General features: G+C 37.6%; 1 protein-coding gene across 2 annotated transcripts; it reads right to left on the reverse strand.

Moving 5' to 3' along the window:
* Positions 1–5,411: 5,411 nt before the first annotated feature.
* LOC132017198 (butyrophilin-like protein 1) lies at positions 5,412–13,957 on the reverse strand. 2 transcript variants are annotated; one of them, XM_059398998.1, is made up of 9 exons: positions 13,839–13,956; positions 11,426–11,776; positions 10,352–10,633; positions 10,010–10,210; positions 9,467–9,487; positions 9,353–9,379; positions 9,142–9,168; positions 7,043–7,069; positions 5,412–6,380 (listed from the first exon to the last, which is right to left on the reverse strand). In XM_059398998.1, exons 1-9 carry the CDS (start codon positions 13,918–13,920, stop codon positions 5,857–5,859), a joined length of 1,542 nt encoding a protein of 513 aa, XP_059254981.1. In that variant the 5' UTR covers positions 13,921–13,956; the 3' UTR covers positions 5,412–5,856. The 2 variants fall into 2 exon arrangements, with proteins under 2 accessions (XP_059254981.1, XP_059254982.1); XM_059398999.1 differs by lacking the exons at positions 9,353–9,379; positions 9,467–9,487 and having other exon boundaries at positions 13,839–13,957.
* Between the last annotated feature and the right edge of the window lie 399 nt (positions 13,958–14,356).

Consider the following 14,356-nt stretch of genomic DNA (forward strand, 5'->3'; position numbering starts at 1 on the left):
TTCTTGGTTGTAAACTGTACAGAAACAAACTATGGCCTGGAAATGGACCACAGGTTGGGTTAGCAATACTTTTCACACAGAAAATAGCAAATGCTTCAACATGTGGTTGTGAGATTGGACTAATTTAATTTCTGTTCCCCTTATGGGGATATTTCTTACCCACCAATGATTCTCCCTCATTCTCTTACCAAGGGGGAATTCTCTATTTACTTTCCGGTTCCCTCTAGAGAAGAAGCCCTTATTCTTCACCCCTATTCTTCCCTTTCCTTTCATTTCCCGAGACAGACAACAATTGGCTCTTTCCATAAGACATTTCTTTCCCATACACTCCAGTTTCATGGTTTGCTTTCTCTTGTTCACTCTTCATAGAAGCATTTTTTTTTTCCTTCTTCATGATAACACATATTTTATTGATATATTTTAAACAGCACAATTTATTTTAAATTATTGTAGGGGCACCTGGGTGGCTCAGGTAGTGTCTGACTTTTGATTTCTTCTCAGAATAAAGAGAAAAGCTTGGCATTGGACTCTGAGCAGAGCATGGAGTCTGCTTAAGATGCTCTCTCTCCCTCCCCACCACTTGTGTGCTATTTCTTTTCCTAACATAATTAATTAATTAGCTAATTAATTAATTGCATAACATATCTTCACATGACCTCTGTAGTTGATTTTTTAACTAGTGTTTCTCAACAGCTCTTAAGCTGGAAATAATTCCCTTATTCTTTCTTGATTTAGATATTGTTTTCGGATAATTTTTGTATATACTCAACCTGGTCTCAGACTTACTTGCAGTACAGTCTACAAACATGAGAAGGCAGCATCTACAAAAATATTATTAGCTTCAAACAGAATTGCTGGAAACTTTATATATATATATAGTATATATATATATAGCATATATATATAGCATATATATAGTATATGTATATATATATACATATATAGTATATACGTGTATATATAGTATATATGTTATATATACATGTGTATATATATATATATATTTAAGATTTTTAAAATTAATTAATTAAGAAAGAAAGAGATAGAATTCAGATAAGGGGAGGGGCAGAGGGAGAGAGAAAGCCAGATTTCAAGCAGACTCCAAGCGGACCACAGAGCCCAAAGCAGGGCTCCATCTCAGATCATGACCTGAACTGAAATAAGAGTTGAGTGCTTAACGTGTTGACTGAGACACCCAGGCACCCTGTGAATTATACATTTCATCAGACTATTCACTCCTTCTGACTTTCCTTCACATATTCAGCCTACTACCCACTCAATGTATTTGCCCAGTTCTTTTAAACAATTAATTAATTAGTTAATTAATTAATTTTTTAAAATTTATTTTTTATTTATTTTCAGCATAACAGTATTCATTATTTTTGCACCACACCCAGTGCTCAATGCAATCCGTGCCCTCTATAATACCCACCACTGGTACCCCAACCTCCCACCCCCCACTCCTTCAAAACCCTCAGATTGTTTTTCAGAGTCCATAGTCTTTCATGGTTCACCTCCCCTTCCAATTTCCCTCAACTCCCTTCTCCTCTCTAACTCCCCATGTCCTCCAATTAATTAATTTTTAAAAGTAATCTCTATACCCAACTTGGAGCTCAAACTCATGACTCCAAGATCAAGAGTCCCATGTTCTACTGACTGAAACAGCCAGATACCCCAAATTTGTCCAGTCCTAACTCAGTTATACCAGTTACACTTCTTCTTCTTTATTGGTAAGGATATTAATATTCGTATTTTTGTACACTCAAGTCTTTTCCCCTTTGCTCATTAGTTATCTTCAATCTGAGCACTTCCAAAAAACATTTACTTTATGATTATGTAAAAGTTGCTTTTTTTTTTCCAGGTTCAGTATCATAACTGCTGGGTCACCTGAAGGAGACTATTCCTAATAACATAACAAATGATGTATCTGTTCTTATACTTCAGCAGTTGCTTAAGACCATGAGTTAATGTTTGTATATTATGTCTTTCTCCATCCTTTTAATTTTGACCTATTTGTGTTTTTTATTTAAAATATTTCTCTAGTGGGCAGGGTATATTTTGCTATTTATTTTCTTAATCAACCCAATGACCTTCCTTTGCAATTGATGTCATTGCTGATATGGTTCAAGTCTATCAACTGTTTATTTTCTATTTGTTCTACCTATACTATATTAACTTTTTTCTTCTTTTTCTGTTTTAATTAGTTGATTATTTTTTAATGATCCATTTTATTTCTTTTTCTGGTAATAGCTATAATTTTGTTGTTATATTAGTGGTTGCTTGCAGTTTATAGCATTCACATTTATCTTACAATATTCTAACCTCAACTGCTCTTATATTACTTCACATCTGTTAGGAGAATTACAGCAATGTATTTTCCTATGTTCCTTCCTGGTCTTTGTTCTGTTGTTGTCATACATTACATTTTTAGTTCTGTTGTAAATCCCATGCTTCATTGTTACCATTTTTGCTTTAAGAGTGTCTTATATTTTTAAAATTTTAAATGATAAAAAGAAATCATTCTATAATTACTTAGACAGATAGTATTTCCATTCTCATCATTCTTTTGTATAGACACAAATTTACACTGGTCACCATTTTCCTTCTGTCTAAAGGTTTTTTTGTTTTGTTTTGTTTTTTTGGCCATTTCTTAAAGTGTGGGTCTCCTGGTGATGATTTTTGTTTTGCTTTGTTTTTGTTTTTTTCTGCTTGTCTGTAGATGAAAATATCTTTATTTCACATTTGCTTTTGAAAATTTTTTACTGGGTATTAAATCTATTCTGGTATATTTTTTCCAGTATTTTAGGTGTTCTTCCACTGTTTTCTCACTTGCACTGTTTCAGTGAGAAATATTCTGTCATCTTTATCTTTGTATTTCAGTAGATATTTTAATTTTTTATTCTGGCTTCTTTAAACCTCTGGTTTTAAGTAATTTGATTTTCATGTGCTATGTGTTTTCTTAATTTTTGCACTTTGAGTTCATTGAACTTTGCTATAGAATGAATATCTGTGTGCTGTCAAAATACACCTGATCTCCAAGGTGATGGTATTTGGAATTTCTACATTGGGGAAATAATTAAGACATTAGGGCAAGCCCTTATCAATGGAAGCAGTGCCCTTATAAAGGAGACCACACAGAACCCCATCACCCCTTCAGTCATGTGAAGACACAGCGCAAAGACAACTGTCTACAAACCAGGAAACTAGCTCTCACTAGACATTGAAACTGTAGGCACCTTGATCTTAGACTTCTTAGCCTCCAGAATCATAAGAAATAAATATATGTAGTTTATATACCACTAAATCTATGGTATTTTTAGAGCAGCCCAAACAGACTAGGACAGCTTTTTAAATCTGGAGTTTATAATGATCAAATTTAGAATATATTTTTGGTTCTTATTTTGTGAAAAAAAATTCTTTTCTGTTCACCTTGCTCCTTTTTTCAAGGACTTCAATTGCCTTTCTACTGGGCTCTTTAAAGATTTCTCATAACTCACTAATACTCTATATTTTTAAAATACTTTTCTTTTTCTGTGTGTATTATTTTGGATAGTTTCCATTTCTACGTCTTCAGGTTCACTGATCATTTATTTCTGAAATGGTTAATTTGCTGCTAACCATATCCAAGGCAATTTTTATTTAACACATTGTCATTTCCATGTAAAGAAGTTGAATTTGGGTCTTTCTTTTAAAAGTCTAGTGAACTTGGGGCACCTGGGTGGCTCAGTGGGTTCAAGCCTCTGCCTTCGGGTCAGGTCATGGTCCTGGTGTCCTGGGATCAGGTCCCACATCGGGCTTTATGTTCAGCGAGAACTTGCTTCCCTTTCTCTCTCTGCCTGCCCCTCTGCCTACTTGTGATTTGTCTGTCAAAAAACTAAATAAGATCTTAAAAAAAAAAAAAAAGTCTAGTGACCTTTAGGATTATCTGGAATATAGCTACAAATTTTGCTTTAATACCTTTGTGTGTTTAATCTAACACCTGTATCAACAGTTCCATGCTAATTTCAATGTATTGATTTTTTGTCTATTATGAGTTGGATTTTCCTGCTTCTTTCCAAGCCTGGTAATTTTTGATTAGATATCAGACACTGTTCATTTTACCTGGTTGAGCAATGCTCTGGCATGAAGTTAGATACTTGTAAATAATTTGATCTGGCTTTTAAGATTTGCTCATCAATATTGGATCAGGTTTTAGTCTAGGGCTCATTATTCCCTGCTGCTGGGGCAAGATTCCTCTGGTTATTCTTTCCCATATCAAGAGAATTTACCAGGTTTTTCAGTCTAGCTCATAGGAACACATTCTCTTCTTATCCCTATTTAAACACTAAGTACTGTCTTCTGTAGTCATCTCATTTGAATATAACAGATAGGTTTGATTAAAAGCAGAAGAAGGGTCTCTCCTTACCTCTGCTGGTGGATATACTTATAATTCCCTAAAATATAAAGTAGTCATTTCCCTTATTAATATCTTAAGCAAAGAAATAAAATGTCTCTCTCTTTTTTTAATTAGATAAATACCTCAAAATGCTCTTACCTTTTGGTTTTCCCAGACCTTATCATGTTAACATCATCACATTTGTTAGAACTGGATTCTGAATGATACTTCCTTTTTTCTTTCCTCAAATTATCCTTGCATTTAAGATATAGATTAACATGTATTAAACTATAATTTATTTATTTATTTTAAAACGTTTGTTTATTTATTTATTTGTCAGAGAGAAAGAGAGCACAAGCTGGGGGAGCAGCAGATAGAGGAAGAAGCAGGCTCCCTGCTGAGTAAGGAGCTATGTAGGTCAGGATCCCAGGACTCTGGAGTCATGACCTGAGTCAAATGCAGACATTTAACCACTAAACCACCCATGTGTCCCTCAAGCTACAATTTAACTTTTCTTCCTCAACATTAGAAAATAGCGCTATTTTGTTGCTTTTATTTAGCATTGCTATGAGAGAGGTGAAGAGGTTTATCTAATTTTTACTCCTCTGAATACTGCTTTAGCAGCATTATAGTTTATATAGTATAGTATAACTATAGTATATCTAATATATATATAATATATATAGTATATCTAATATAGTATAACTATATTAACTGTTTCTTACAGGTTCTTTATTGTCAGGGACTGCCTCCGGCCGGGAAAGTCCCCGCCATTACAAGAAGGCGCTTGGCTCACTGCTAGCAAAATACACTGCAAGTATACAATGAACTTTCTGGTGAAGCCCGCCTAAAGGAGGACATAGTTATTGGCTGTATCAAATTTAAGCAGCACAGTAACAGGACTCTCATTGGCTCTCCCCATTGCTTGGCCCCTTATTGGTCACCCTGCCGCATATAAGCTAAGGAAGTTGATTAAATAAACGGAAATGAAGCATTAACACCATACCAGGCTCATTGTCGTCCTTGCGGGCCGAGGGTGACATTTTATTAGACAAATACAGAACTAGAGTATTACAAACATTTTAGAGCAAATTGACAGAGTAATTTTAAGTATATTGAATAATTTTAAGTATATTTTAAGTAATTTAAGCATATTGAATCTAACAATAAGCTTATTACAGCTTGTAATTGTATCCATTTTTTTTATTGACTTCATTTTTCCAGTAATTTATCCTGGAAAAATTATTTGTCTGTGATATATTAGATATAAAACAAGAAACAGCATTTATAATAATAAAAGTTAGAAACAAAAATTTTTGTCTCTGCAATTAAGAAACAGTGCTGGTCATGGGGACTTATGGAGCCTCAAGTCAAGAGGACTCATAATCAGTGAACTTGAGGTCACACATCAGAACTGTCTTTCTGGGGTTTATAGAGAATAGGATATTGTCTTCACTGTGTAAGTTCTTCCTCTAGGTCACTTAATATTGCTCATATAGGGAATACTCCATGGATTTAATGTTGAAGTAAGGATAGAGTGATCCAGTGAAGCTTTCCTGGGTAAAGGAGAAGATGTGGATACCATGAGTCATGTCATAGAAAGAAATGTCTTTGTCTTCATAATCCAAAAAAATCACAATCTTTTGTGGATACTTTTCTATCTTGAGATCTTTTTTCAGGGAAATGTCTTGAGGGCCACAGATGAGAGCCCTGAATTTACATTCTTTCTTTTCTAAGACTCTGAATTTCTTTTTTTGTAGCTTTGTGGATAATCCACTCTTGCCTGTGAGCTTCTCATAAATGCCTAGAGTCCACTCATCAGTGTCCTTAATATCCACTTCCCAGTAATGTCTTCCTGAGGTGAAGTCTTCCTGATTTAGTGTGATAAGGTTGCAGTCTCCTCTCTTATCACTAAGAGATAGATCCTGTGTTTCCTCTCTGAAGTTCTCTTTGCTCTCTGGGTCACAATTATTCTGATGGATTTCTTGATTTATCGTCACATTGGCTGTGGGAAAAGAAAAAGGAAGGGAAGGGCCAACATTACACATTTTAGAAGACCGTTGTGCAAGTGAAACCTTAGAGAAACAGGATCAAATAGTGAAAGAACACCTGTCCTCTGGATGTGTGTGTGTGCTGGGGAAAATGGAACTATGAGGTGCTCTCACCATGGGTTCAATGCTACTTATCTCACCTTATCTTACTATGCTATTATCAGTATCTTGGCAGAATGCAGGAGTGAGCTGTGACTTGCAGTGCTTACTTGACAATAGTGTTCTTTCTTAATTATCTATGAATTGGAACTATGTTCTTTAATTAGTAATGGGCTCCATGTCAGCTGACCTCTTTACAAAGAGCAGCTAAGTTACTCTCATCATCTTGAGTACTTTTTATTCAGTTGGGGATTTCCTTCATAACCAAGTGGACCCCCCCCCCCCCAATAGGTGAGAAACCATGCCAATATATGAAGGTGTAAATACAACCAGAGTACCTAATCCTAGCAGTAATTCTCAGTCCAGGCCAAAATTAATGATCTTCATGTACTTCCCTCTCTTTACCAGAATAGTGGTTCTTCTGTCTTTTCAAGTAGGAGATGATGTTAGGAGGGAAAAATGGGATATCAAAGAGCAGGTTGGAAAGGCGTCCAAAGATAAACAAAAAGCCACTCACCAGGCTGGAACTTTTCCTTCCTCCAGTCTGAAAAAGAGCAGTACAAACTGAGACTATGATGGAAACACAACCACAGAATGAAGAGGAGGGTCACACTTCCTTTCCTGGCTCATTGCTGTCTCTTCTCAGCTCTCTTTCCCTTCTCCTCTCAGCCCCTTGAACTCTCAGTATTTAGAAACTACAAGACAAAGGGTGTACTTTCTCTGTTCTGCCTCAGATTAGAAATGATCCCCTCATTTGTCCCAGTGCTGAGGAAGTAAGTCTGGAGAACTCCTGGAGCATGGTCTAGTGTTCTAGGCACCTATGCTTTTAAGACCTTTGTGGCACTCCTCATTGAGGATGAAAGCTATAAAATGTCCTTTTATTTTACTTTATTTTATTTTATGATTTTATTTCAGGGGTTTCCCAGGCTATGGCCATGTAAGAGTAGAGGTTTAAGCTTTGGACCAAGGCTTTTAACTGGCCTTTTTTAAATTTTAATGCTTATAATCACATTTTTAATATTTTTCTCCAGAGACAGAATCTTCATAAGGAATAGAACTACATCTGCCTCTGCCTGGGGCCACTTCTCTTATGGCAGGTCTTTTGATTTTATTAAAGATTGGATATACTCTTAGTGTCTTGGGGCTCTAGGCAGATAAGAACTTATCCATAATTTTTGATGGTCTCTCACTTAGCTGCCCACTTCTAAGAAGGGTAGCACTCTATATATAGAATGGATGAATACATGAGTCAAGAGGGGCTTCTGTGATCTCTTCATCTTAGAGATAAGAAGGCTGAGTTCAAGAAAGCAAAAATGACTGAATTCCTCAGCTGTCATTGATAGAGGTGGAACAAAAACTTGTATGTCCTCATCCTTACCACACTTTGCTCTCTCCTCTAGAATCATGGGAACATTTTAAAGCAGCTCCTGAAGGAAAATCTTAGTAGAGGGGCACCTGCCTTTGGACCATATCATGATCTCAGGGTCTTGGGATTGAACTCTATGTAGGGAATCCCTGGTTAGTGGGATGTCTGCTTCTTCTCTCCCTCCCCCTTGCTCATCCTCTCTTTTTCTCTCTCTCACAAATAAATAAATAAAATCTTTGAAAAGAAAAGCAGAGAAAAGAAAGAAAAGAGAAGAAGAGAAAGAAAAGAAAGAAAAAATTAGAAAAGAAGGTAAAGAAAAAAAAGTAAAGAAAAGGGAAATAAAGAAAAGAAAAGAAAAAGAAAGAAGAAAAAACTCTTAGTTGAAACTTTTTACCTGACTTTAACCTTTGGGAGGAACACCTTGACCCTGTCATATCAAAATACTTATCAGACTGTGTGTAGTTTCCTGGTTCTTAGCTTACTTCCCCCAGTGGATTTCAGGGTCAGAGACCATGGATTATGCCACCAACATCTAGCACAATATCAGGCATATAAATGATATGTTTAAGGAAATACCTAGCATGCTTTTGAGGTCTAACTCTGTATTACACATGCACATACACAGTCTTAAACATATGTAGTACATGGACACAGATATTAGAAGATATAAAATAGCCAGTTCCCTCTACCACCAGATAAACACTTTTATGATGATATTAAAGTATTTTTGAAAGACTGTTTTTCAAGCTTTTCAAACATAAACCTTGTGCCTGTGTATTGAACTTTATTTTGATTTTTACACAGGTAAAATAAATAAAATAATAATTAATTTCTTCTTCCCAAATATAAAATATGTTAACTGCTCTTTTGAACTTTATTCACTGTATGGAAATGCTGCTATCATATAGGGTCTCCTTTATTCTTCCTAAATCCCACCAAAATTGCTCTGGTTTCTGTGTCTTCGTTCTCTATAGTGGATGGGTTAAAAATTTGTGTTGAGTCCTACTCTAGCCACGTGGAATTCACCAGTCAATAGTTATTTTTTCTTTATACTTAGCTGACAAACAATTGAATATTTGACCTTCCAAATACAAAAAACACTGTAGATCGATACCAAATAATTCTTCACAAGTTTCAGGTGTGTGTGTGTGTGTGTGTGTGTGTGTGTGTGTGTGTGTGTTTATGTCTCTACTTATTATACCTGGAATATTAGAGGCACATGGCAAGACCTAATCCAGAAAGTTACTTACCAGGATACAGCCAGGCCTTCTTCCAATCTAAAACAGAAAAAATCCAGTTAATACAAGGCAAGACATCCAGAGCCTCACATTCTTCTCCCCATCCCTTATTTTTTTTTCACAAGTCATTATTAAATCTTTCAGTCTTAACCTCTGAAGAGAGGAAGCTGAGAAAGTATTGGACATCAAAACATTGAGGGGTATGGGAAACCCAGTCTCTCACCTCTAAGGTATAGTGCCTTTCGCTGTTCTGAAAGAAACAACATTCAGTGAGAGACCTACAACAGATGTGGAAAGGGGAGCAAATTCTACACAGGGCATAAGAAGCAAGACTCACCAAGCTCTGCTTTGAGGTTCTCTGAAAGAAGAGATATAAAATCCATCAAATTGGGTTTTAGCTGCTCTTGATTTCATGGAGTAGCTGAATGGATTCAATGTGGTCCACCTTTAGGAGTCCCATAGCTAAGTAGGTGGGAAGGATTAGCAAACACACATGTGGACTCTAAATGATAAGTGCTAGGAAAAGTTACATGGGAAATGTTATAGGGTCACTGAGGAAGGAGTGCCCATGCTTTGTGGGAATTCAAGCTTTCTTAGGTGTTTCAAAAGCTAATTCTGGAAGGGAGAATAGGAGGAGAAGATGGGGAAAGACATTTGCACAAGGAGAAACAACACCACAGTTTGGGTACAGACCACTGCCCACAACTCTCCAAGTTTCCTCCATGGTTTCTTCTTTTCCATAAGACTCCAGCTTTATGGAATTTTGGTACTCCATGTTTTCCTCGAGGTCCCCTTTGACAACTTTTATTTCCCCACCCACCTTATACAACCTGCACCCCCAGCTTCTCCATGAACCCTATTTGCCCTGGGGTCACAATACCTTTGGCCTTAAGTGCTGTTTCTTTTTCATTTTTCATCTGATCTCTTTCACGAGATTCTCTTTGCTTTTTCTTTACTTCTCTTTCTTTGGCTTGATGTTTTCTCCAGCCAGTGTAGCTGATCCCAAGGAGAAAGAGCATGAGCACAGGGACTGTCCCAGCCAGGGCTGCCTTCCATGGGTCCATCCTGGGGAAGAAGGGCTCTGACACAGGCAAGTGAAGACATAGTGAGGACTAGCCTGGAGGCCATCCTGCCCTTTCTCCAAGGCTCCCTCAGCCCTCCTTCCTTCCTCCTTACCCTCACCACACACCCAACTCTGCTTTGGGGTTTGTGCCTCACTCACCAGGGAGGAAGATTGCTGATGCTTTCTCCTGTCCAGAGAGGGGATTCTGGATGGAACAGGTCACGTTGCCCAGAGAGCTATCTGTGACCACAAGAGATGCTTCCACACAGAAAAGCCCATCTTCATCCTGGGTCTGAAACTCAGAGAGGGACTGTAGATTCACTCCCATCATGTCACTCCACTGCACCCTGGGTTTTGGGAACCAGCCATCTGCAGAGCACAACACTCGGATCCCTCCATCCTCAGGTCCCATCATACGAACATGAGGTGCAGAGCCCAACCCTGAAGAGAAAAGGTATGTTTTTTTGTTTGTTTGTTTGTTTTTTAATTTATTTTTTATTTATTTTCAGCATAACAGTAGTCATTATTTTTGCACCACATCCAGTGCACCATGCAATCCGTGCCCTCTATAATACCCACCACCTGGTACCCCGACCTCCCACCCCCTGCCCCTTGAAAACCCTCAGATTGTTTTTCAGAGTCCATAGTGAGAGAAGGCATATTTAAGGCCTGGAATCCTTGGGGCTCAGGCATCCCTGAGGCTGAAGGCCAAAATGCCCTCACTAGACCGATAGGTAAACTGAAGCTCAGAGGTCAATAAACCTCTCACAGTGAATGTTAGGGCAACCTGTGATTCAGGCTTGAAATCAGCTTGATGCCTTTGCACTATACTGAGACTAAGAGAGCTTGGAGTCATTTCAAGGAGAGAGAAAAAAGGTACAATTGAAGTTAGAAAAAAGAGTTTAAGCCTTCAAGTTTAAGCCCTGTCTTTCTCTACTGAATGGATGAAAACGAATATCTGAGGGTGTCAGTACCTGTCTGAATTAATACAATCAATTAATTTTCTGGGGCCTTTTAGGATACAGAAACATATTCAGAAATATTGCCTTTTTTGATGTTTAAAAGTGAATAGAGCATATAGTCTTAGCATCACTGTATGCTTTAAGAAACTGACATTCTGAAAGGTAAATTAGCATATCAATATATGGAAGATCATAAGAAATGCCAGGTTAGGAATCCAGACATCCTTTTTCTCTTTGCTTCACACCATGACACTGGACCAGGTTAACATACCTATAACATGCAGCTCCACAATAGCCTCTTGGGAGCTCTGATCATCCATAAAATGACACCAGTACTGGCCATGATCAGAGGCACGAACATGTTGGATCAGCAGGGCCACACCTCCTTTGTTGATGGAGTCCCTCACGAACTCTGTCCTGCCACGGTATTCCAGCATTTGTTCCCCACCTTGTTCCTGTCCATTCTGGTACACAAACACAGCGGGGGAGAGTTGGTTTCGGTACCACCGAATGTGCATGTGGGCAGCACTCTGCTCAGGGGACAGCTGGCAGGGCAAAGTGGCATCTGCCCCTAGTAGAACCATGATGGGCTCAGCTGGTCCCTTCACAGAAAACCTGGACGCTGCATAAAAACCAAAGACAGATTGGGGAAATGAGTGAGGGAGGATGAAACAAAAGACCCATCTGCATTTCTTTCTTATTTGCATTGTTTTATATGTCTTAAAATATATATCTCATAATAACTTCTTCAACTATGTTCTCCAGAGGTAACAACTACTGATAGTTTGGCATTTGAAAGGACCGTTTTCTATGCATTTACCAATAGTATTTATGTGTAAGTTATGTAAAACCTCAAAAACTAAATAAGAGATTTACTTAGAATTAAATGAGGCAAAGTAAGTTATTAAGCAATTATACCTTCTTTTGGCAGGAGAGGAGCAAAGTTACTTCTCTCCACACTCATCCCTTTCTCTCCCAACACACAACTCCTAAAAGGATAAGTAGCCATTTCTGATTAAAGATTTAGGTTCCTCTGTGTTGAGGGGTGAGGAAAAGGATTAGCAGTGTTTTATATCAAAGTGAAATGTAGAATTTATAAGGTTAGGTCGCTTTTTAATTTTTTAAAAATAACTCTGAATGCTTAGAATCATAAGGAATAGTTTTTCATAAAAAACATTTTCTTGAGAGGACTTAGAAGCCAGTGGTTCCAGGGCATAAGAACAGGGCAGTCTTTATCAGAGAAGATGGTTGGATTCCTGGGTCAGAGAAGGAGGAGGCTGCAAGCCAAAAATGGGGGCTTGGCTTAGCTTTGCTAATCTCCTTTGTCAAGTCACTTAAACCATCTGTTTGCAACTTACTTTAGTATAGAAATCAATAACTAAAAGGTGACTGATGCCCCCTGGGCAAAACTTGCACTGGCAGAGGCCAAAGATATTGTGGCTCTTTTGAATGGTCAGAGATTAAGGGCCCACAAACGTAGTGACCCTGGAGTTGGAAGAATTCAAAAAAGGCATGGCTGTGAAGGGGCCCAGGAGTGTTGCATACAAATGGCAAGGCCACGTGGGATTAAAGGAAAAATTCCATGGCCAGACTGTCCCAGAGAACGTGGATCAGACAGTCTTGGGCAAGGAGCATGACACTGGCCATTAGGCTGGATGAAGGCTGTGGTGTCCCTTCTTTTCTATTTCTGTGTAAAACCCAGAGTACTCAACAGATACGTGTTCTTAGTTAACTGATACATGGCTACTGGCTATACATGTTCTATGAGTCATTTAATTTAGGAAAAGGTATTTGACATTTATTGTATCCAAAATGTTGTATAAAAGTTACTCTATTTCACATAAATGGAATCACTACATATCAATTTCTGTAATAAGAAACATCCAACCATTTTAGTACATATAATTTAGCTCTATCTATTGTTTTTGACACACTGCCTATACCATTGTGTTTAAGCTTTTCCTGTATCAGGGTAATATTTATATTTCTTCCAATTTATTATTATTATAAACAGTCCCACAATAAACATTTAGTACATTATACATATACACATGGGAGAGCTTTTCTTTATGGTAAATTCTTGTGGAATTTCTGAGTCAACATGTGTAGAAATCAAACATTTTAGTACTCTCTGCCTAACTGACATCAAATTAAAGAGATTTTAATGAAAAATGTCATTATTGTAATCTCATAGCAGTTTCTCTCCAAACCTTGAGTCTGAAAACTTTATCCTGAGAGCCTTTTCTATTTTGTGAAAGAAGGACTCGAGTGCCAGAGAGGGGGGAAAAATGATTTGTCAAAGAACATAACCAGGGATTCCAAATTTGTTGTACTCATACTTAGGTTTTCTTGGCAATGTGAACATTATAAAGTATATTTTTACTGATACTGCTTCACTGAAATTAAGCAGGCTAAAATCACCCAGAGTCAATAAAGATTTAGCTAAACATTACAGCTATAGTTTTATAAAATCTACCCAAAGTAGTAAGGGGTAGGTATCAGTCACATTCTTAGCCAGAAACTTCCAGTCTTCTGTTGGCACAAACACAGCTACAGTTCCCCCCAATATAACTGTCTTTGAGAGGAACTACAAGACAATTGATGAATGATCAAGTTTTTTCATCATCTGAGAAGAGCCGTTAAAAACAAGTGAATATATAAAGAGAAGGAGAGAGAACACTGACCTGCTGAGCACCATGTAGACACCTGGAGAAGGAGGAGAAGGAGGAAGAAACCAGCAGGAGAATAGTCTGCAGAAACTACCATCTTCTTCAGAGCAGAAAGTGAAAGCACGAAATGTTCACTCTGACAAGGAAGTAGTCTGTAAGAGAAGGTGGTAAGAAAGACACCAGAGTGAAAACTTTCGGGGGGTTGGGGGAAGCCCCGTTCAAAGATTTACTTTTATACACAGTTTTTTGGCTGTGCTTCTTCACAGACTGCTACCAACTCCAACCCTCCCCCAATGGATTTTCCCTCTCTCTCTTCTTTCTGAAAACCACTTTCCCTGTAGAAAACCCTAAACCACTCTCTTGTGTCCTGTGGGCTTTCTTGAAATTGAAATTGAAAAGGAATTCCTTTTGAGAAGGAAGGCAGACACAAAATTAGACCACTCCTATTGGCCAATCTAACTTCTTCCTTCTTGCCTTCGTTCATTGATTTATTCATACATTTACTTATTTATTTTTTACTATAAACACTCTAG

The sequence above is a fragment of the Mustela nigripes genome, chromosome 5 (assembly GCF_022355385.1).
Source record: "Mustela nigripes isolate SB6536 chromosome 5, MUSNIG.SB6536, whole genome shotgun sequence".
Taxonomy (NCBI): Eukaryota; Metazoa; Chordata; class Mammalia; order Carnivora; family Mustelidae; genus Mustela; species Mustela nigripes.

Bases quoted from the DNA above. Each gene is read 5' to 3' on its own strand.
- LOC132017198 (XM_059398998.1), bottom strand. From the start codon at position 13,920: ATGGTAGTTTCTGCAGACTATTCTCCTGCTGGTTTCTTCCTCCTTCTC. The intron at 10,211-10,351 runs GTGAGTGAGGCA...TGCCTGTGTCAG, and splicing joins ATCAGCAATCTTCCTCCCTG to AGCCCTTCTTCCCCAGGATG. The intron at 7,070-9,141 runs GTAAGTAACTTT...GCTCTTTTTCAG, and splicing joins GAAGGCCTGGCTGTATCCTG to ACTGGAGGAAGGAAAAGTTC.